Here is a 22,684-nt window from a genome sequence, read left to right as displayed (position 1 = left end):
GCCCGTATTAATGCCACAGGACTTTTGCATGTGCAGTTCATGGAAGCTGCTGCTGATTTTACTTAACAGTTGCCTCCCTGAGGTTGCAATTTTGTAACCCAAAGTCTGTGGATTGGATCTCAGGTAAAAGCAGATCTTTTCGGTGAGTAAAACACCCTTTAGACTCATAAAGTAATAGAGTCTTCCAGCACGGAAACAGACCCTTCGGCCCAACCAGTCCATGCCGACCAGAATCCCAAACTAAACTACTTCCACCTGCCTGCACTTGGCCCATATCCCTCCAAACATTTTTTACTCATGTACTTATCCAAATGTCTTTTAAATGTTGTAACTGTACCCACATCCACCACTTCCCCTGGAGGTTCATTCCACACATGACCCCCTCATGTCTTTCCCTACTCAACTTAAAAATACATCCCCAAGTCTTGAATTCTCCCACCGTAGGGAAAAGACACCGATCATTCACCCTATTTATACCACTCCTGATTTTATAAATCTCTATAAGGTCACCCCTCAACCTCCAACGCTCCAGTGAAAGAAGTCCCAGCCTCTCCCTATAACTCAAACCCTCCATTCCTGGCAACATTCTATCAAATCTCTTCTGAACTCTCTCCAACTTAATAATATCGTTAATACTTAATACTCCTAAAAGTAAGTATTTTAAAACCCTGTCCTTCGAATCAATGGAAGAAAAATGTCCAGAATAATAGAGATTTGCTTGCTATTTTACCATGTCTGTTGATATAAACTCAAGGTCTTCCATTATTAAATTATTGCTGCATGACTGACTTCACAACCATCTATTGTCACAGCGGGATGGCCTTCCATTGCCTAGTTAGATTGCCAGCTAAATAGTGATAGACCCTTTGAAATGGGACAATGAATCCCATGATGAATTAGAGTAATAAGGGAGTGAATGAAGTGTTTGTCGTTCTGGATATAGGTTTGTTTGCTGAGCTGGAAGGTTCATTTTCAGACGTTTCGTCACCATACTAGGTTGCCATATTTGTCGTTATAGGGCTTTATTTAGGTGAAGGAATGTTAATGTAACACATGAGTTTATATGAGTGAGAGTGAAGCTTGCAACTTTATTTTATCAATTTTTAAAGTCTCATCTCCTCATAGCCTTGATGGATACAAGGTGAGTCGCAAGGTAGATACAAGAGTAAAGGGTGTTGGATGGGGTGCAGAGAATTAACAACATGTTGACATCTGTGGCAAGAAAGGATATTGAGGATGGTTACTGGGTATACCTTGGCAAGGAGTAAAGAATAAATGGGATTGGGTGTGGGGACATGAGGAATCTTATCAGTTATTTACAGGGAAATACCTTGACCTGCTACAGGGCCGGGGGAGAATTGGGACGTGATTGGGAGTCATTGGGATGGCATGAATGGGGCAGTATACATTGGAGGGTAAGGGTGAGGGAGGCTTCATGCTTTAGTCTTCATTTTCAAACTCCAAAGACCTTGCCAGTCTGTCAGGGCCAGGTCAGATCCATAGCACTGGGAATACTCTGTCTGTCCCAAGGAATGGAATCCTGGGCATTGAGTTACTTTCCCTGCCCGTGTCCCCACTGCTGTGCAGTTTATCTTGCCCACATGATGCAGAGGGTTAATGATGGGGTCAGGGTCACTGAGTTACAGCATGAAGTCAGCATTCAGCTCTCAGTGATCATGGGCCCTATTTGAGGGCACGCTTTATTTTAATACCAACCCCTTGATGCCACACCTTCGATGTCTCACATTTTGAAGTGGGGGGGAGGTTGACCTGATCAAGAGCTTTATGACCAGGTTCTCCAGCGGTGATAAAGAAAAAGGGGTGGTGCAGTGGCTCAGTGGCGAGCACTGCTGCCTCACAGCGCCAGGGACCCAGGTTCGATTCCAGCCTCAGGTGACTGTCTGTGCGGAGTTTGCACATTCTGCCCGCGTCTGTGTGGATTCCCTCCCCGTGCGCCAGTTTCCTCCCACAATCCAAAGATGTGCAATTTGGGTGAATTGACCACGCTAAATTGCCACATAGTGTTCAGGGATGTGTAGGTGAGGTAAATTGGCCATGGGAAATGCAGGGTTACGGGGCTGGGTCTGGGTGGGATGCTGTTCGGAGAATCAGTGTGGACCTGATGGGCTGAATGGCCTGCTGCCACACTGTAGGGATTCTATGAAAAGTCATCAAAACTGCGTGCCAATAAATATAAGATACTCATTAACCCCTTTGGGAGTTTAAGCAGAACCTCTTCACTTGGAGATTGGTGAAAATGAAGGGAAAGCTAGATAAATACACAAGAAAGAAAAGGAACAGCAGGATATGTCGATAGAGTGAAAAAAAGGACAGTGTAAGTGGTCTGTGTGTGTTAATACTGCACAGCGATAAACAGGGAATTGATTAATTGACGAGGTGGATACAGGTGGGGCTGGTGTTCGGGGGAAGGTGTAAGGCTGAATACTCAACAAACTATTATCTACACTAAAATGGTGACTTGATTTCTGTTTCACTGATTGGTTTGGATGCAAAATGACAACGTGGACCAGGATCACTGACGTACAGCAGATGGGCTGAATGGCCTATTCCTGTCCTGTAAACCCGATGCATTACATCAGGTTAGAGTAAAACTCAGGCGATGGTTCCTGTTTCTAACAGTTACATGCTTAGAGACAGCCACATTTCCTGTCATCTAATTGAATGTGCCGGAGACCTGAGCATTAAGTGATTTCTGAGCAGCATAAATATGTCACTCAGTTAACTAGAGCGTGAGAAGCCAGACAATCGATCCTGTCTTGAGCAAATTGTTGGCAGTGGGCCTGTGCAAAGACGTGGAGCATTGTTAGCGATTCTCAGCGTGGTGGTGAATCAGTCTGTCAGGGGGGAAGCAGGACTTTGTGGCTATTTGAGGGAGGGCCCCGTAACATGTGCCAGGCTGCACACTTCCCAGAGCCAAAAGCAGCCTGGAGCCTCAGCTCCTCCATTCCATTCTGGGTCCAGCTGTGACGAGAACTGCAGCTGGGATTCAGACAAAAGACTGAGGCAGTCAGGTAGGAGGAAGGTGGGCCCCTCCAGATTTGTTAGGAATTGCCTTAAAAGAGATCATCATCCACATGGATCGCTCCATCTCGTAAGAACATAAGAACCAGGAGCAGGAGTTGAGCCTGTCCCGGCATTCAATAAGATCTTTATCGTGGACTCAGCTCCACTTACCCACCCGCTCACCATAACCCTGGCTATGGGCTCAGGCCAGACCCCCTCAAGGAAGTAACCCAGACCCCTCACTTTGCCCGTTGTTTAAAGCAGGTATAACGCGGATATTCCAGGAGGGACGCAGATGGTCAAACCACATAGTTTTAAGCAAAACAGGATTTATTAACAAGGTTACCGAATGAAACGCAAACAAAAGGGAATAGAATAACTTAACCTATCCGAAAACCCAACAGATCATCCCAATGTAATGATGTCGTTCCAAATACTTGCAACGATCCCCACTAACACCCCTGGGCACAAAAGATAAAATCCAACACACGGTCTTCCAGGAGAGAAATCAGAGAGAGAGAGAGAGAGAGGGTCAGCATGGAGCTGCTTCTCATCGGTCCAGCAGCTTCCCATCTCTACTGCTTACTGACCAAACCAAACCAGGGTTCAGCTGAGCTGGGAGAACCTACCACTCCCCTTTCATCGTACAAGTGTTTTTTTTAAACCTGAAAGTCTTTTGCCTGAGGCAGTATCTGTTAGCTATAATCAAACTGGCCCTAAAACCCTTTTCAGAGTCTGGATCTTTTATGACCTCCCTGAAAACAAAACCAAGGGCAACATAACTGTGTTAATGGAGCAGCATCATCACAGCCTTACTTCCTTTACTGTTCAAAAATCTATCTTTGCCTTAAAATCATTCAATGAGGTAGCCTCAACTGTTTCACTGGGCAGGGAATTCCACAGATTCACAACCCTCTGGGTGTAGACATTCCTCCTCAGCTTAGTCCGAAGTCTACTCCCCCGTATTTTCCTGAAGTAGGGTTACATCCAAAACATTGACTTCTCCCCCTCCTGATGCTGCCTGTCCCTCCTGATGCTGCCTGTCCCTCCTGATATTGCCTGCCTTGCTGTGTTCCCCCAGCCTCCTGCCTGTCCCTCCTGACGCTGCCTGCCTTGCTGTGTTCCCCCAGCCTCCTGCCTGTCCCTCCTGATGCTGCCTGCCTTGCTGTGTTCCCACAGCCTCCTGCCTGTCCCTCCTGATGCTGCCTGCCTTGCTGTGTTCCCCCAGCCTCCTGCCTGTCCCTCCTGATGCTGCCTGGCTTGCTGTGTTCTCCCAGCCTCCTGCCTGTCTCTCCTGATGCTGCCTACCTTGCTGTGTTCTCCCAGCCTCCTGCCTGTCCCTCCTGATGCTGCCTGGCTTGCTGTGTTCCCCCAGCCTCCTGCCTGTCCCTCCTGATGCTGCCTGCCTTGCTGTGTTCTCCCAGCCTCCTGCCTGTCCCTCCTGATGCTGCCTGGCTTGCTGTGTTTCCCCCAGCCTCCTGCCTGTCCCTCCTGATGCTGCCTACCTTGCTGTGTTCTCCCAGCCTCCTGCCTGTCCCTCCTGATGCTGCCTGCCTTGCTGTGTTCCCCCAGCCTCCTGCCTGTCCCTCCTGATGCTGCCTGGCTTGCTGTGTTCCCCCAGCCTCCTGCCTGTCCCTCCTGATGCTGCCTGGCTTGCTGTGTTCTCCCAGCCTCCTGCCCATCCCTCCTGATGCTGTCTGGCTTGCTGTGTTCTCCCAGCCTCCTGCCTGTCCCCGTATTTTCAGCGTAGTTCTAGTTTCATCCACCAGTGGAAACAACATCCCTGCTTCTATCTTATCTATTCCCTTCACAAGTTTTTGCTGCCTTAAGATCTCCCCTTTTCCGAAATCTATTGACCTCTATCTTGAACATTGTTGATTACTGAGCTTTCACAGCTCTCTGAGTGAAGACATTGCACCTCATCTCAGTCTGAAACAGCCTGCCCTTTACTCTGAGTCTGTGTCCACTGGTTGTAGATCCCAGTTGTACATTGGCATCAGTGAATGCCTCTGAGAGACGACCGAGTCATCACTTTCGTGATTCTAGGCACTCCCCCACTTTCTCCTGGCTGTGTGTACTTTTGAGGCATTTTCCAGGAATAGGGAGGGGAAACTGATCCCACCGTCGTGATCGCAGCTTTGATGAGGGGCTGCTGGGAAACGGTACCTCCCTCGTGGCAGGTATGCCATCTTGTGATTAGCAGCCTCCCGGCAAAAGGCCCAGGAGATGGGCAGCCAATGAGAACACCCTCGGCGCCATGTTGTTCACAAATTCTGATCGCCCCTTTGAGGTGCCAGCAACAAGTCTGAGCCTCAGTAGGCCGCACATAGAAATGTAGCCCCCTGCGCCCTCAGAAGGAGAGAGAGAAAAAAGGGAGTCCATCAAACTTGATGTGGAATTCAACACACTGCCTCCCTCAACATTATCTCACCTCCAATCCTCTCACCTCCTGACTCCCCAAAGCCAGTCCACCAACTACAAGGCACAAGTCACAAATGTGGTGAAATATTCCCCACTTGCCTGGATGGGTGCAGTTCTAACAATACTCAAGAAGCTTGACTCCATTCAGGACTAAGCAGCCCGCTTGATTGGCACCACAGCCACAAGCATCCACTCCCTCCATCACCGATCCTCAGTAGCAGTCATGTATGCTATCTACAAGATGCACTGCAGGAATTCGCCAAAGATCTTCAGACAGCACCATGTCCCTAGAACATGAGCTTAGGGTTCTGGATTGCTAGTTCTTGGATGTTATTACTGCCTCCCCATTTGCAATCCTCAAGACCCTTTCAAGTCCACCAACTTACCTTTCAAGCTATGTCCTGGTCTTCTGTTCATCTCCGAGGCCATCCCCATCATCTCCAAATACCCGCTGCCCCCTACCCCACCCCAAACCCTGACCCACCCATGAGATCTCTGAAATCTCCAACCATGTGATTGTCAACAGGGTAAGTGAGTACTTCCTGCCCCATGCCCTTTCCTGTGCCCTGCAAAATGGCTGCCGGATGGAAAACAGGCAGCATCGTTCTTTATGCCATAGGGCGACCATTTTGTTTGCTGAGATAAACAGCAAGATCAGGCCCCACATCTCCAAAACCAAGTCATTTTCACCTCAAAAAGTTGATGAGACTGGCGGGAGAACAGAATGTTTGCAAAATGGGATTGACATGTTTTTTTTGTTGAGGTAATTACATGTTGGATCCAAAGCGATTCAGGTAGATCTTGGGCACAGATTGACCATGACTGAACTGAATGCTGGGACAGGCACGAGGTGGGGAAGTAGCTGACTGCTGCTCCAATTAATTTAACTTGAGGTTTCTGATTCAGCCCAGGGTGGGGGACAGGCAAAACGTGAATTCAATGTTAAATCGAATCCACACTGAAAATAAGGCAGTTAGGATACTCTACCTACTAATAAAGCTTCTTTCTCCGATTTGAGTGGCCGGGAGGCAGGGCATCCCTCGCTGGTCTGGCTGCCTTGGGTAGACACGGACAAAGTGAACCCATTCATCTCCTGCACAGAAAACAGAAAACAACAATACGGTGAAGTTATCCGGCACCTTTAACAAAGCAAGGAGGTCGAAGGCGTTCAGCAAGGAGAAAATTTGAGAAAAACATCTTTGATAATTAAGCCACTTACAGCAGGACAGTTAACCAATAGAGGAAGGAGAGGGTGGGGTGTGGAGAAGGAGATCCAGAGCTGACAGCCAATTAGGCAACTGAAGCCAGTGCAACAAAATGGCCGCCCTATGCCACGGACAGCGATGCTGCCTGTTTTCCTTCCGGCAGCCATTTTGCAGGAAAGGGCACGGGGCAGGAAGTACTCCCTTCCCCTATTGACAGACATACGGCCAGAGAGTTCATGGGTGGGTCAGGGTTGGGGGTAGGGTAGAGGGCAGCGGGTCTATGGAGATGGTAGATGTGGCCTTGGAGATGAGCAGAAGACCAGGACATAGCTTGGAAGGTAAGTTGGAGGACTTGTAGAATCTTGAGGATTGCAAATGAGGAGGCAGTGACCATGTTGGAGAGAGTGCAGATGTGATTTACAAAAATGGGTTTCAGAGGGAGTACTTTAGTCATAGGAATAGACTGAAGAACTTGGGACTGTTCTCCATTGACAGGAGAATGCTAAGCGGAGATTTAATAAAGGTTTTGAGAATCATGAGCGGGCTGGGTAGAGTCGAGAGGGAGAAGCTGCTCCGACTCATAAAAAATGTGAGGGCACGGATTTAAAGTGACGTGGAAACGAAATGATGTGATGTGAGAAAAAAAATGTTGTCACACAACTTTGTTGTTAGGATTTGCAAAGCACTGCCTGGGAATGTGGTGGAGACAGCTTCTACTGAGGCATTGACGAGGGCATTGGGTGGTTACTTGGGTAGAAAAGTGGGCAAGTGCAAGGGGGAAGAAAGCAAGACATGGCATTAAGTAATGGCGCTCACCAGCCAAATGGCCTCCTTCTACATTGTAACCTTTCGATGATTGGGGATGGTCGACACGTCACAATTGGAGGAGAGCGGAAAACTCGCAGGACCGTGTGGCTCGGGAAGATTCGTGATTTGAGGACGGGAATGCGAACGAAGCGTGGTTGGAACTGATTGGGGTGGCTGGGAGTTGAAGATGTGGGCAGCAGAGTTTGAGATTAGCTCTGCAATTAATGGCCGAGTCTGGGAGGGCCGATGTGAACATCCAGCCCGTCACAACGCTGCTCTCCAATTAATATTTCAGACAAAATGACCTGAACCGAAAAGAGAACGCCAATAGAATAAAACTGAATTTTTTTTTCCTCAAAAAGAAAGGAACTTTCCCTGCTCACTCTGAACGCTGATGGATGCCTGACTGTGGTGATTTCTGCTTGCAGGGGTTCAATTCACTCAACGTGACCAGCAGGGGTCACTGTCTGCACAGTTTGTAGAGCCAGTGAAACGGCCAGAGAGAAAGGATGGACTTTCCCACATCAATGACCACTGCAGAGGGACCCACAGGCAGTTCCTTTCCCATTGCTTCAAGACCAGTCCAAGGCAATGAATACAATTAGCAGGCCCCAGCGAAACACTGGGCAAGACACTGGAGCACAGGGGATGGGGAGACAATTCCCTGCTCCTTTTCCACTCAGACTGAACATTACTGGAACCAGCACAGCACCGCGGACCTGTCTGGGATACTGCACTCAATTCCTGGGAATGAAGCTTAAATGATTGATTCCATATCCCCCCACCTCCATCCAGAGTGTAGCACACTGAACCACATCACACCTATCTGTTTAATGCAAAGACGTACTTGCTAGCCTGCAGTGAAAGCTTATTAATTGTTAATTCAGCCGTCGCGTGGAAGCCTTGCTCTGTTTGCTTGGGATAATGAGATTTTGAACCTATTCTTCATGCAAGAGCTTATGGGTATGTGGCGCACAGCACACAGGGGAAACTCTGCTCAATATAACCTGTAAATTAATGTTTAAAGGCAGAGACCCTTAATATCAAGAGGGAAGAACTGATCTGCATCATATGTACAACAGCATGGCAAATATATCCAGAAAGCAACTGCTTAAGATGCCACTCGCATGATATAAAGCACCTCTTCCCCAACAAATGAGGCTAGAAATTGCTATTGTGACTCTAAACTCTGAGCTACTGAGGCTCCCAGGAAAATTATTTTCTTTTCATTAGTTTTCAACGTGCAGCAGTAAGGGCTGCTTTGGGGAACCCCGAATGCTGGGATAGCCAGTAATTCTCCCTCCCACTATTTTAAATAACCACTCATGCTGATTGAACCAACATTGGAATTCACAGGCCCCAGCAGGGAGCCCTGAGAACAAGCAATGTTTCCAAGGGAAGCAGGCAGAGTTTTAGCTCAAAATGTTGTTTTGCCGGGCGGTACACGCACCAGGCCAGAGTGTTCTTGTTGCTTCACAAGGGTGTCCTGGATGGTTCAGACCCACCTTGGAGCAGAGTGTGTGAGGAGTAACCCTCTGGGAAATCAACAGCAAGAGGAGGGTCTGAGCTACAGGGAGAGGCTGAACAGGCTGGGGCTGTTTACCCTGGAGCGTCGGAGGCTGAGGGGTGACCTTATAGAGGTTTACAAAATTATGAGGGGCATGGGTAGGATAAATAGACAAAGTCTTTTCCATGGGGTGGGGGAGTCCAGAACTAGAGGGCATAGGTTTAGGGTGAGAGGGGAAAGATATAAAAGAGACCTAAGGGGGTAACTTTTTCACACAGAGGGTGGTACATGTATGGAATGAGCTGCCAGAGGAAGTGATGGAGGCTGGTACAATTGCAACATTTAAAAGGCATCTGGATGGGTATATGAATAGGAAGGGTTTAGAGGGATATGGGTCACGTGCTGGCAGGTGGGACTAGATTGGGGTGGAATATCTGGTCGGCATGGACGGGTTGGACCGAAGGGCCTGTTTCCGTGCTGTACAGCTCTATGACTCTTTATCAGACAATCACCCGTTCAATTCTTGGGTGCCAGAGTGGTAAGTGGGTCAAGGGTCATGGGGAGAAGGCAGGAAAATGGGGTTGAGAAACACATCAGCCATGATCAAAAGGCGGAGCAAACTCAATGGGCAGAATGGCCTCATTCTGCTCCTATCCGTGCCTTATGGAGTTCAGACACATTCCATTTTTATCCCAGCAAGGACCTTAACCTATAATGTGGAAATTACAGATTTTAAAGAGCGGTTTTAAATGCTCTTGTAGGATGCCGAAGGTCTGTAGAATAATCAAACTGCCAAATATTTAAATCCCCAGCATTTTAAAAATAACAGTAAAGTGTGCCTGTCACTGAAAGGTAAAGTAAAAATCAAGCTAATTAAATTGACAGCCCTTTTAAAGAATATCCAGAGAGATTTTTAAAAAAATCTTTTCTAGCTGTTTCCTGAGCAGCCTGTCGATATTATTAGATTGCGGTCCAATATAAATCAGCTGCTGACAATGACCCATAGCACCTCTGGTATGTCCATGCGGTTGCTACATGGGAGATGATCAGGAGGATGATGGGAGGTGTGTTGGGGGGTGGGGGGAGGGGTGCAGATTGTAAATTCACGGTGTTCAGGTCTTGGGTGAGAAGCTATTGGGGTGGGGGTGGGATTGAGGCTTCTTTAACAGCCTACTTTCCACACTAGGCATAAGCCCCTCCACCCATTGTCTGCACCCGTCTGACCTCCACCCTCATCCTCTCCAAACCCTGCAAATGATTCCTCTTGTCCTCTCCCTGCCTGTCTGCTTAAGACCACCAGCTCAACCTCCCCCTCATTCCTCAGCCCCCTCCGCCAACTCTGGGAATTTGGATGTGATCATGGAATTCCCACAATGAGAAAGCAGGCCATTTGGCCCGTCGTGTCCACACTGACCTACTGAAGAGCATCACATCCAGACCCAACCCACCCATCCTAGCTTATCTACGTAACCCTGCTTGTCCCATGGCTAATCCACCCAGACTGCACACCCCTGGACACTACAAGGCAACTTAGCATGGCCAATCCCACCCAACCTGCACATCTTTGGAGTGGGGGAGGAAACCGGAATAAATTCAGGCATATGCGGGGAGAAGGTGCAAACACCACGCAGATAGTCACCCGAAGGTGGAATCTAACCCGGGTCCCTGGTGCTAACCACTGCTGACGGCGAACTTGCAGTTCCAGTGCTGGCCACTGCGGCCTGTGGTGCTAATGAGACGTCTGTACTGCCTCTGGGATCTCCTGTACAGTCAGTTGGCTCCATTGGTAACCCATTTGTGGTCCTTCTGGGCTGGGTGACCTGGGTCAGTGAGGGTGGTGTGCGCGGGTGGTGGAAGAGATGCGGAATGGGGTGACGGTGCCCATCCAAACCAAAAAATAAACTCCTGGGTTTCCCCATTCCTGGAGAAAGGGTACCCTGGGAGACAGAGCATAGGAGAACGGCAGAAGCCGAATCCTCAAGACAGGCTTCATGAAAAAGTCAGCCCTGCTGCTTAAACAATAAGGCAAACTTTTATTCCTGTGATTAATCTCACCCCAGCAAGCCGAAGCAGCTCAGAGATTCATAATCCTTCCATGTTGCAGATGATTAAATTTATGATTGATTCAAGGCCATTGGAAACAATTCAAGGAATGGTTACATCACTGATTTGTTTGCTCAAATACAACTGGCGAACGGTTTTTTTTTTCAGTTTCATAAACTGGAAACATGATATTGTTTTCAAATTTGAGCTCAACTTCCATCAATAAGCCAAGCAGTAATTATTTGTAATCTCGAAAAGGGATGCGGGCTTTTTTTGTATCTGTTGCGAAGGCCACTTTAACAAAGATTGATTGGAAAATTACCAGCAAGTTCTGGGCTATTAGACTGCAGATGTTTGTTTGCAGTGGAGAATTTACATTGAGATCAAGTAACTCCACTATATAGGATTCAAAGGATTTCTCAGCAATCTTGCAATTCTTGGTCTTCTCGGTGCTTGGTTTGTGGGGAGGAATCACAGAGCACAGAAAGAGGCAGTTTGGCTCCATCGTGTTAGAGTCGGCTCTTATCTAGTGCCACTCTCCTGTCTCCTCTCCCTAACCCCCTCACATTCTTACATCTCAGGTAATGATCCAATTCCCTTTCAAATGCCCTGGTTGAACCAGCTTCCACCGTTCCATCAGACAGCGCAGTCCAGTTCCTCAACCGGTGCCACATGAAAGAGGTTTTCCTCACCCCACTTTTCCCCAGTTCTCACCAGTGGGAACAGTCTTCCCCTCGATACGCGATGAAGATACCTCATGCTCTTGAACGCCTCAATCAAATCTCCTCTCAACTGACTCTTTCCGGACGAGAACAGTCCCAACTTCTCCAACCTATCCTTTATGACTGACGTCCCTCAGCTCTGGAAGCATTCTTGTGAACCATCTTCGCACTCTCTCCAACGTGGTCGTACCCTTCCTAATGTGCAGTGCCCAGAGCTGGACGTGAATCTCTAGCTGAGACCAGCCAGTATTCCAGGAACGTAGACATGTTTCTGGACATTGTCTCTAGCCATTGCTTAGTCTCAATTATTTCGGGATGAAAGTAGGTACTGCAAGATACTGGAGATTAGAGTGGTGCTGGAAAAGCACGGCAGGTCAGGCAGCATCCAAGGATCAGGAAAATCAATGTTTCGGGCAAAAGGCCTTCATCATGAATTCCTAATGAAATATTGATTTTCCTGCTCCTCAGATGCTGCCTGATCTGCTGTGCTTTTCTAGCACCACTCTAATCTTGACTCAATTATCTGGGACCAACCAGTAAGCGCCAACCCAAGGACTGGCATTGTGTGGTGTCAATTCCCTAAATGGGTGCAGCTCCAACTAGACACAAGAAGCTCGACACCATCCAGGGCAAAGCAACCCGCTCGATTGGCACCGCATCCACAACCATCCACTCCCTCCACCACCAATGGTCAGTAGCAGCAGTGTATCCTATCTACAAGATAGACTGCAGAGGTTCACCAGGGTTCCTTTAACAGCACTGTTGGAGGTGCTCTCTTCCACATTAAACCACAGCCCCGTAGGAGATGGAGTAGGCCATTCAGCCCCATGAATCTACCCCACCATTCTTCATCATGGCTGATCACCGACCTCAACACCAATTTTCCAACCCATTGCTTTGCCCTTATTAACACCTCCAAATCTACCCTGTTCTGAACCTACTCAGTGACTGAGTCTCCATGGGTATTTGGAGTAGAGAATTCCAAGGATTCACAATCCTTGGAGTGAAGAGATTCCTCTTCATCTCACTCCTAAAACAGCCTGCTCCCATTTTGAGTTTGTGACTCTGCTGTCTGGGACTAACCACCCGCCTGTTCAGGTCATACGGTGATACAGCATGGAAACAGACCCTTCGGTCCAATCAGTCCATGCTAACCCTAATCCTGAACTTTTCCCATATCCCTCCAAGCATTTCTTATTCATGAACTTATATACAACACAGAACATAGAACAATACGGCGCATAACAGGCCCTTCAGCCCTTGACCTTGCACTGACCTGTGAACTAATCTAAGCCCATCCCCCACACTACCCCATCATCATCCATGTGCTTATCCAATCTTTGTCATTTGGCTTTTAAATGTTGTCACTGTACCTGCATCCATCACTTCCTCTGGAAGTTCATTCCACACGCGAACCGCTTTCTGTGTAAAAACGTTGCCCCTCATTCCCTTTTTAAATCTTTCTCCTCCCACCTTAAATATCTACCCCCCAGGTTTGGAATTTTCCCCTACCCTGGGTAAAGATACCTGTGATTCACCTTATCTATGCCCCTTGTGATTTTGTAAACCTCTATAAGGTCATTCCCCAGCCCACTCCACTCTGCTTAGTGAAGCAGTACTCAAGAGTAGAAAATATCAACTGTAGCTACACAGAGCCCATCTGGTACAGCGGTAGTGTCCTTACCTCTGAGCTAGGCAGTTAGGGTTCAAATCCAGGGATCAATCCAGATTGATCCAGGGATATGCAATTGCACCCATGAACAAGTTGATTGTTTTTTTTTGTAAGGATACTGCTGACGGAATACTAGTGTTAGTCTCTAATGCTGACACAAGCACATTTCCTTCCCACATCTATAAGCCATGAGAGGTGCGGAGTCTGAAGATTATGGTAATGTTTCCGATTACTTACAGCTTTCCAATGTTACAATGAAGACTGAAAGTCAATATCGGAAAAAAAAGATAATTAGGCTGCTACGTTACTGAGAGCTGACAGGACAAGCCAAGCATGAACATGGCTAAATGATACTGTCACAGGTTTCATGTCAAGTGGATATTACTAATTCCTTCAATTCAGATCAATTAAATTTCAAGCTGGTACCTTTGATGAGATGCCTACGTTCAGGAAGTGAGAGGAGTCAGTGACAGCCAGATAAATATTGCACCAAGTTCAGGCTGATACTGCACTACAAACACAGAAACATTTACAGGAATAAAAGGAACACTATTGTGGGATTTTAAAGTCAGCAGATACTGAGAACCCGTATTTTAGAGCCAAACAGCACAGAAACAGGCCCAACCCGTCCATGTCAACCAGATTTTCCAATCTGACCTAGTCTCATTTACCTGTATTTGGCCCATATCCCTCTAAACCCTTCCTATTCATAGACCCATCCAAATGTTTGTTAAATGCTGTAATTGTACCAGCCTCCATCACTTCCTCTGGTAGCTCATTCCATACACGCACCACCCGCTTTGTGAAAATGTTACCCCTCAGGTCCTTTTGATACCTTTCCACTCTCACCTCCAGTTTTGGACTCCCCTACCTTAGGGAAAAGAACTTGGCTATTCCCCCTATGATGATTTTATAAAGCTCTATAAGGTCACCTTTCAACCTCCTGGTGCTCCAATAAAGTTCCAGCCTCTCCAGCCTCTCCTTACATCCCAAACCTTCCAGTCTCAATGACATCCTTGTAACTGTGGTTTTGCATCATTTACAGTTTAATAACATCCTTCCTGTAGCAGAGTGACCAGAATTATACACAGTATTCCAAGTGTAGTTTTACCACTGTCCCGTACAGCTGAAACATGACATCAAATTCTTGTACTCAACGTACAGACCAAAGAAGGTAAGTGTGCCAAACACTTTCCTCACCATCCTACCTACCTGTGATGCCACTTTCAAGGAACAATGTACCTGCACTCCTCGGTCTCTCTGTTCGACAACAGTTCCTTGGGCCCTACCATTACTTGTGTAGGTCCTGCCCTGGTTTGTCTTACCAAAATGCAACACCTCACATTCATCTAAATTAAACTCCATCTGCCATTCCTTGGCCCACTGACCCAGTTGATCAAGATCTCATTGTACTCTGAGGAGAACCTTCCTCACTAGCCACGACACCACCAATTACAGTGTCATCCGCAAACTTACTAATCATGCCTCTTATATTGTCGTCCAAACCATTTCTATAAATAACAAACAGTGGACCCAGCACTGGTCCTTGCAGCATGCCACTGGTCACAATCTGAACAGCAACTCTCCATCACCACCCTCCGTCTCTGCAAAAAACAAAACAGAACTTTCTGAAAGAGGAGAAGGTTTGGAGAAGCACAATGGGAACACATTCTGTCAGAGGCTGTGAGCTGACCCATATTGGTTGTTTTGTCGTCAATTATAGTTACTTATAGTTGAGAGGGTGTTGCTGGAAAAGCACAGCAGGTCAGGCAGCATCTGAGGAGCAGGATAAATCGCCATTTCGGGCCTCAGCCCTTCCTGATGAAGGGTCTGGTCCGAAACGTCGATTCTCCTGCTCCTCGGATGCTGCCTGACCTGCTGTGCTTTTCCAGCAACACCCTCTCAACTCTGATCTCCAGCATCTGCAGTCCTCACTGTCTTATAGTTACTTATAGTCAATTATGTGGAATCACTTCCAACTTGTGTTTGGGAAAAGCCACACATTCCCCCGAACACTGTTTACGTATATCCGTTTAAACAGTGTGCAAAACGTCCCAGTTTGTCACATTATTTAAGCTTCGGGAGGATGATCCTGCATTGATCTGCCAGGAGCAAGGGTAGGCCAATCAGCCCATTGACTCTGCGCCGCCATTGATTTGATGATGGTTGACTGAACACATCAATGCCTTGGTGCACACTATCCTCGCAATCATGTACGCCATTGACAATCGAAACTTTATCAACCTTGACTGTAAAAATAATTTAAGGCTGGAATTCCCCAGCCCTCTGGGGTAGAGAATTCACCCTTGGGAGTAAAACAAACATCACTTTCCATCCCACCAGCCTCCCCATTCGAAGGGTCATTCTCCGCCATTTCAGACAACTCCAGCAGAATGCCACCACCAAGCACATCTTCCCCTCACCCCCTTTGTCTGCATTTCGCGGGGATCATTCCTTCCAGGACACCCTAGTCCATTCCACAACCATCAACACCAGTCCCACTCCCCACGGCACCTTCCCATGTAACCACAGAAGGTGCAAAACCTGAGCCTTCGCCTCCTCCCTGCTCACCAGCCAAGGGTTTGAACAGCCTTTCCAGGTGAAGCAGCATTTCACCTGTACCTTCCCCTATCTTGTGCACTGCACTCGCCACACCCAACGTGGCCTACTCCACATTGGAGAAACCAAATGCAGACCGGGTGACCACTTAGCAGAACACCTCCGGTCCGTGCGCAAGCATGACCCTGATCTTCCCGGAGCTCGTCACATAAGCAGTGTCCTGCTCACATGCCTACATGTCTGTCCTGGGCACGCCACAATCCTTCAGCGAGTCACAGCAAAATCTAAAGGAGCGACTTCTCATCTTCAGGGCGGCACGGTAGCTCAGTGGTTAGCACTGCTGCCTCACATCGCCAAGGTCCTAGGTTCGATTCCAGCCTCGGGCAACTGTCTGTGTGGAGTTTGCACATTGTCTGTGTGGGTTTCCTCTGGGTGCTCCGGTTTCCTCCCACAGCACCAAAGATGTGCAGGTCAGGTGAATCGGCCATGCTAAATTGCCCGTAGGTAAAAACAAGGACTGCCAGATGCTGGAGATCAGAGTCTAGATTAGAGTGTGGCGCTGGAAAAGCACAGCAGGTCAGGCAGCATCTGAGGAGCAGGAAAATCGACGTTTCGGGCAAAAGCTCTTCATCATAGTGTTGGATGCATTCGTCAGAGGGAAATGGGTCTGGGTGGGTTCCACACCTTCAGACTGCAAACCCATTCCTTCCCCTCCTTTTAGTTTTATTTGTTCCATTCTCTGTCACCATGTCCTCTCTCTCCCCTCCCCCCCACCCCAGTGGGTCTGCCTGATCTTCCCAGTCTGACGGTTGGACACACCATTATTTCACCATTCACATATTCCAATCAAGTAGGGAATAACAAGAACTGCAAATGTTGGAAACCAGAGTCTTCCAGCATCTGCAGTCCTTGCTTTTACCTCGTTGATTTTAACCCTACTGTGAATCCTCTTGCAAGGATGTCTGCCTTGAAGAAGTTTTCTTCCTCTCGCTACAAGAGAAAAAAGGTCTCTGACCTTCTACCTCCATCCCCACCCCCATTCACCTATTGTACTCTATGCTACCTTCTCCCCACCCCCCTCCCATTTATCTCTTCACTCTGCAGGCACCCTGCCTCTATGCTCGATGAAGGGCTTTTGCCCGAAATGTCGGTTTTCCTGCTCCTCGGATGCTGCCTGACCTGCTGTACTTTTCCAGCACCACTCTAATCCACACATTGCGATCACTTCATCTGAACTATTAACATCCTTTCACCCACAGTACTCCAAACCCCATGTTGCATAAACTGCCCCCTCCACACTTCACGTCAGGTCTGATGAAGAGTCCTGGAGACTGGAAACGTTAGCTCGCTCGCTCTCCATGGAAGCTGCCTGACCCACGGTGAGCTCCAGTGTTTGTGGTTTTCAGCAGCTGCGGTAATTTGTACCCACACCTGGTTTAACACTGCAGGGCTGACACTGATCCTTGGACTGACGTTAATTTAAAAACGAGTTCCAACCATATCTCTTGTACGTGACTGAATCAGAAAATGAAGCAACAGAGGAGGAGACCATTTGACCCACTGTGCGCGTGCCAGCTCTTTTAAAAGGGTTCTCCAAACAATCCCACACCCCTGCTATGCCTCTTGAGCCCTGTACGTTTTCAGACCTCGGCAAATTTCCCTTCTTGGAATGGTCACGTCCGGGTGCGACGAAAGGCATTAGCAGATGTGAAGAATGAGGTAATGTCTGAAAAGGTTTCATCTGCATCGCTGAGGGAGTCTGTCTTCTCAGACACATGTGAAGGCACGCGGCACTCCAAATGCACTGCACTGAGTAGGTTGCGCTGTGATTAGCACACGTGATTCACTCCCTCTCAATCTGCATGTGGTTAAGAGAATGAGCAGGCACTCCCAATGGTTGCACTGGGGCCCAGGCTGACACTGTCAAATGTAACAGTAGAGGGTGCAATCACACTCAGGAAACACTGCTCAGTGAATATAAAAGACGAATCAATCTGACCTCTCCTATCACAAACTGAAACTTGTACATTACATCATGGTTTAAGCAGGACATTTTATTTTTCAATGATGTTTTAAACATTAATATTTCAGTTTTACTTTCTCTCGTGGTCCCTTCAATGGTCCAACTACAGGGGAACCTCGGTTATCCTGCATTCGATTATCCGAATGTCGGGTGATCCGGCGGGATCGCAAGGTCCCGATGATCAGCGAAACTACGTTACCCGGCCTTGGATTATCCTGAATTCGATTTACCGGACGGAATACAGCCCGTCCCTGTCCTTCGGATAATCGAGGTTCCTCTGCAATCCAGATGTTCAGAATATAAGGAAGGCGAGCTGAACGGGACACATGGTTGGAATTGAAAAGGCGACACAGGAGGCAGGTTTTTCCAGTGTTGGTGGAAATTATGCTGGGGCCACGTTACTTGTGACACCCAGAAAGGTTATGCAGGGAACCTCTCTCGCCAGGCTAAGTGTCAAAGAGCTTACAACTGGGCTTACTGCCATTACGTTAACTGAATTAATCTGGGGCACTCCATTCTTGACCCACGTCAGCACCCAAAACCACCAAGAGAGGGAAACAAAAACAGCATGGTCTCTTCATGTGGTATAACGTTTCACAGGAACGGCATTTCAAAGTTAAACACTGGTCAATGGCGGGTGATCCAGGGCAAATTAAATAAAAATTTGACGAAAGAAGCAGGGTTGAATGAATATATTCAGGAACAGTGCAGGGATTTAGTCGGGGTGGGGGGGGGGGGGGGGGGGGGGGGAGTTTCAGAGCCTTGGTGGTTGATGGCAAGGGTTGAGGCAAAGGAAACCAAGGATGCACAAGACAGTGGAATTAGAGAAATGCAAACATGTCACTGTCCTTTCTCACCAGTGAACTGCGTGCAAAGGCTGACACACTGCTGCCTCCTCCCCTGTGCGGAAACACCGCTGCGTGATTTGGACAAATTGAGAAAGCGAGCAAATGCTGATAAATGTGAGGTTATCCAACTTGGGAATAAAAAATAAGAAAGAGGGGGTTATTATTTCAAAGGCGGTAAACGGAGGGAGGGGAATGTTCAAACGAGACCTGGGTGTCCTCATGCACTGGCTGTAGGTAGAGCGTGTAGGTGCAGCAGGCAGTGAAGAAGGTAAACTGTCTGTTAGCCTTCATGGTGAGAGGGTTCGAGTACAGGAACAAGGATGTCTTGCTGCACTTATGTAAGGCATTGGTGAGGCCACACCTGGAACACCGTGTACAGTTTTGGTCTCCTTATCTGAGGAAGGATGTTCTTGACATAGAAGGAGTGCAGCAAAAGTTGGCAGGATTGACGTATAATGAGAGATTGAGTCGGTTAGGATTGTGTTCTCTGGAGTTTACAAGAATGAGGGGGTTTCTCACGGAAAACTATAATATTCCAACGAGGTAGATGCAGGAAGGATGTTCCCGATGGTGGGAGAGTCTAGAACCAAGGGTTGTAGCTTAAGGATATTTAGGACTCAGATGAAGAGCGATTTCTTCACCCAGAGAGTGGTGAGCCTGTGGAATACACGACCACAGAAAGTGGTGAGGCCAAAATATTATGTTTTCAAAGAAGAGGTAGATGTAGAACTTAAGAGCTAAAGGAATCAAGAGGTGAAAGTGGGAAGAGGGAACTGAGTTGGACCATCAGCCATGATGCTGATGAATAGCAGAGGCAGGCTCAACGGGCTGAATGGCCTACTCCCGGACCTCTTTTCTACATTGCATGATGCTGGAAGGTCACATCATTTCGGGGATTTTGGTGACCCCCTTCCAGAGGTGTCTCTTACGATCGGTTTCCAATCCGATCAATCACGGCCTTCAGATAGGCCTGACTTCCACAATGCATGGAAGTCTCCCTCCAGCGGTCCCCATTCCTGATGATTTCCCTTGAGGTTTGCAAAGGCCTCATTCAATTAAAGTTGAAAGGTCGACTGATGCTCAGCGATCGATTGGGATCTCCATTGCTCTATGAAGGAGTTTCCTTCACCACAATCATGGCTTCTTTTGGAGACAATGGAGAACTCTACTCTTCCTCCCTCTCTCAGACCTCCAGCCCCTTCTGAGCTGGAGGGCCTTGGATTGGATCATCTTGGCTTCCATCTTTAGTTGGCCACTGGTTGGCTAGACTGCTTGCCTACTGATATTCCCCGTGGTGGTGTGGGGTCAGGGCCCTCACGTTTCCCCCTGGCCTGGGATCCCCTACACAAAATCCTGCCTCACACATCCCTGACTGTTGGGTTTGAGAGGAACAGACTGCCTCTCAGTATTTCAACAGCACCGTGGCCCTTGGGAGAGCAGAATCGCTGGATGGTCAGGAAGGGTTTGGAGGTCAGCCTAAAGCACGGCAAATCTGCCTTTGGAATGAATGGCCCTACAGTGACCCCTGAACTTCGATATAAGTATGGAGAAAGAAACCATATTGCATTACCTGCCAAACACTAAACTGACAACCAACCCAATCCTGTACATCTTATGGCCCATAGAGTCATTCAGCACAGAAACAGACCCTTCGGTCCAACCAGTCCATGCTGACCATAATCCTAAACTAAACTAGACCCACCTGCCTGCACTTGGCCCGTATCCTTCCAATCCTTTCCTATTCATGTACTTATCCAAATGTCTGTTAAACACTAACTGTATCCATATCCAACTCTTCCTCAGGAAGTTCACTCCATACGCGATGTGGAAAAACATTTGCCCCTCGTGACTTTTTTAAACCTCTTCCATCTCGTCTTAAAAATATGCCCTTCAACTTGAAATCCCCCACCCTAGGTAAAAGACACATCTTCTATTGGGTTATGGTTGCTCCTCAAGTTGGGACAATGGATTCTACACTGATTTATGTTTTTGATGTGAATATCTGAGCACTGACAGGAGCCTGATGGTCTCTTTGAAGGTTGGAGAGGTGGAAGCTCTGATTTTAAAACCCAAACAACTTCAGCATCCCCACCCTGATTCATGATCATCCAAATAGGAAGTGGACAGCTCGCTGGACACTTCCCTGAATAAATAGAAGACAATAGAACCCAATACAATAGAACAGAAACTTATTGTCATGTGTACCTCTACATGAAAAATACAGAGAAAGTTTTATAAGATGCCCCGCCACAGCACCTGAATAGAGCACACCCTCAGATTTCTGATTCAATCATGTCAGTCACGATCGAAACAACCGATCAGCATTTTGATATTTGCATCAAATTAGTTTGCAGTCTGGAGTCTGAATGCCACATCGGAAAACTCCTTCAATACTGTGATATAATTTGAAGATGTTTTCAGAAGTCACAAGAATAATACTGCTATAGTGCCAAAACAATACTCCAACAGAGCTAAGACAATATTCCTGTACGGCCAATACAATACTCCTATAGTGCCAATGCAACACTCCTATAGTGCTAATGCAATACCCCTATAGTGCTAATGCAATACCCCTATAGTGCCAATGCAATACTCCTATAGTGCCAATACAATACCCCTGTAGTGCCAATACAATACTCCTATAGTGCCAATACAATACTCCTATAGTGCTAATGCAATATCCCTATAGTGCCAATACAATACTCCTATAATGCTAATGCAATACCCCTATAGTGCCAATACAATAGTCCTGTAGTGCTCATGCAATACCCCTATAGTGCCAATGCAATACCCCTATAGTGCCAATGCAATATTCCTGTAGTGCCAATACAATATTCCTATAGTGCTAATGCAATACCCCAATAGTGCCAATACAATATTCCTATAGTGCTAATCCAATACCCCTATAGTGCTAATCCAATACTCCAATAGTGCCAATGCAATACTCCTATAGTGCCAATGCAATACTCCTATAGTGCTAATGCAATACTCCTATAGTGCTAATGCAATACTCCTATAGTGCTAATGCAATACCCCTATAGTGCCAATGTAATACTCCTATAGTGCCAATCCAATACCCCTATAGTGCTAATGCAATACCCCTATAGTGCCAATGCAATACCCCTATAGTGCCAATCCAATACCCCTATAGTGCTAATCCAATACCCCTATAGTGCCAATGCAATACCCCTATAGTACTAATCCAATACTCCTATAGTGCCAATTTAATACTCCTATAGTGCTAATCCAATACCCCTATAGTACTAATGCAATACTCCTATATTGCTAATCCAAAACCCCTATAATGCTAATCCAATATCCCTATAGTGCCAATGCAGTACTCCTATAGTGCCAATGCAATACCCCTATAGTGCCAATACAATACTCCTATGGTGCTAATCCAATACCCCTATAGTGCCAATGCAATACTCCTATATTGCTAATCCAAAACCCCTATAATGCTAATCCAATATCCCTATAGTGCCAATGCAGTACTCCTATAGTGCCAATGCAATACCCCTATAGTGCCAATACAATACTCCTATAGTGCTAATCCAATACCCCTATAGTGCCAATGCAATAACCCTATCATGCCAATGCAATACCCCTATCGTGCCAATGCAATACCCCTATAGTGCTGATGCAATACCTCTATAGTGCCAATGCAATACTCCTATAGTGCTAATCCAATACTCCTATAGTGCTAATCCAATACCCCCATAGTATAATGCAATACTCCTATATTGCTAATCCAAAACCCCTATAATGCTAATGCAATACCCCTATAGTGCCAATACAATACTCCTATAGTGCTAATGCAATACCCCTATAGTGCCAATGCAATCCTCCTATA

At 47.1% G+C, this 22,684-nt stretch overlaps 1 protein-coding gene across 2 annotated transcripts in view; it reads right to left on the bottom strand.

Annotated features, from left to right (window-relative positions):
* enox1 (ecto-NOX disulfide-thiol exchanger 1) overlaps positions 1-22,684 on the bottom strand; it is a 370,711-nt gene that overhangs the window by 16,618 nt on the left and 331,409 nt on the right. The window contains exon 11 of one of the 2 annotated variants that reach the window (XM_087993063.1): positions 6,437-6,538. In XM_087993063.1, the coding sequence (XP_087849189.1) occupies positions 6,437-6,538 (102 nt within the window). Of the gene's footprint in view, positions 1-6,432; positions 6,539-22,684 lie in introns of both variants that reach the window. The other variant, XM_087993061.1, reaches the window with a different exon arrangement.

Source organism: Chiloscyllium plagiosum, unplaced genomic scaffold, assembly GCF_037043375.1.
Source record: "Chiloscyllium plagiosum isolate Xiang-an unplaced genomic scaffold, Cpla_swu_hap1 HiC_scaffold_12, whole genome shotgun sequence".
Lineage (NCBI taxonomy): Eukaryota > Metazoa > Chordata > Chondrichthyes > Orectolobiformes > Hemiscylliidae > Chiloscyllium > Chiloscyllium plagiosum.
Note: the sequence above shows the minus strand (reverse complement) of the source record. Positions and strands in the feature narration are given on the sequence as shown.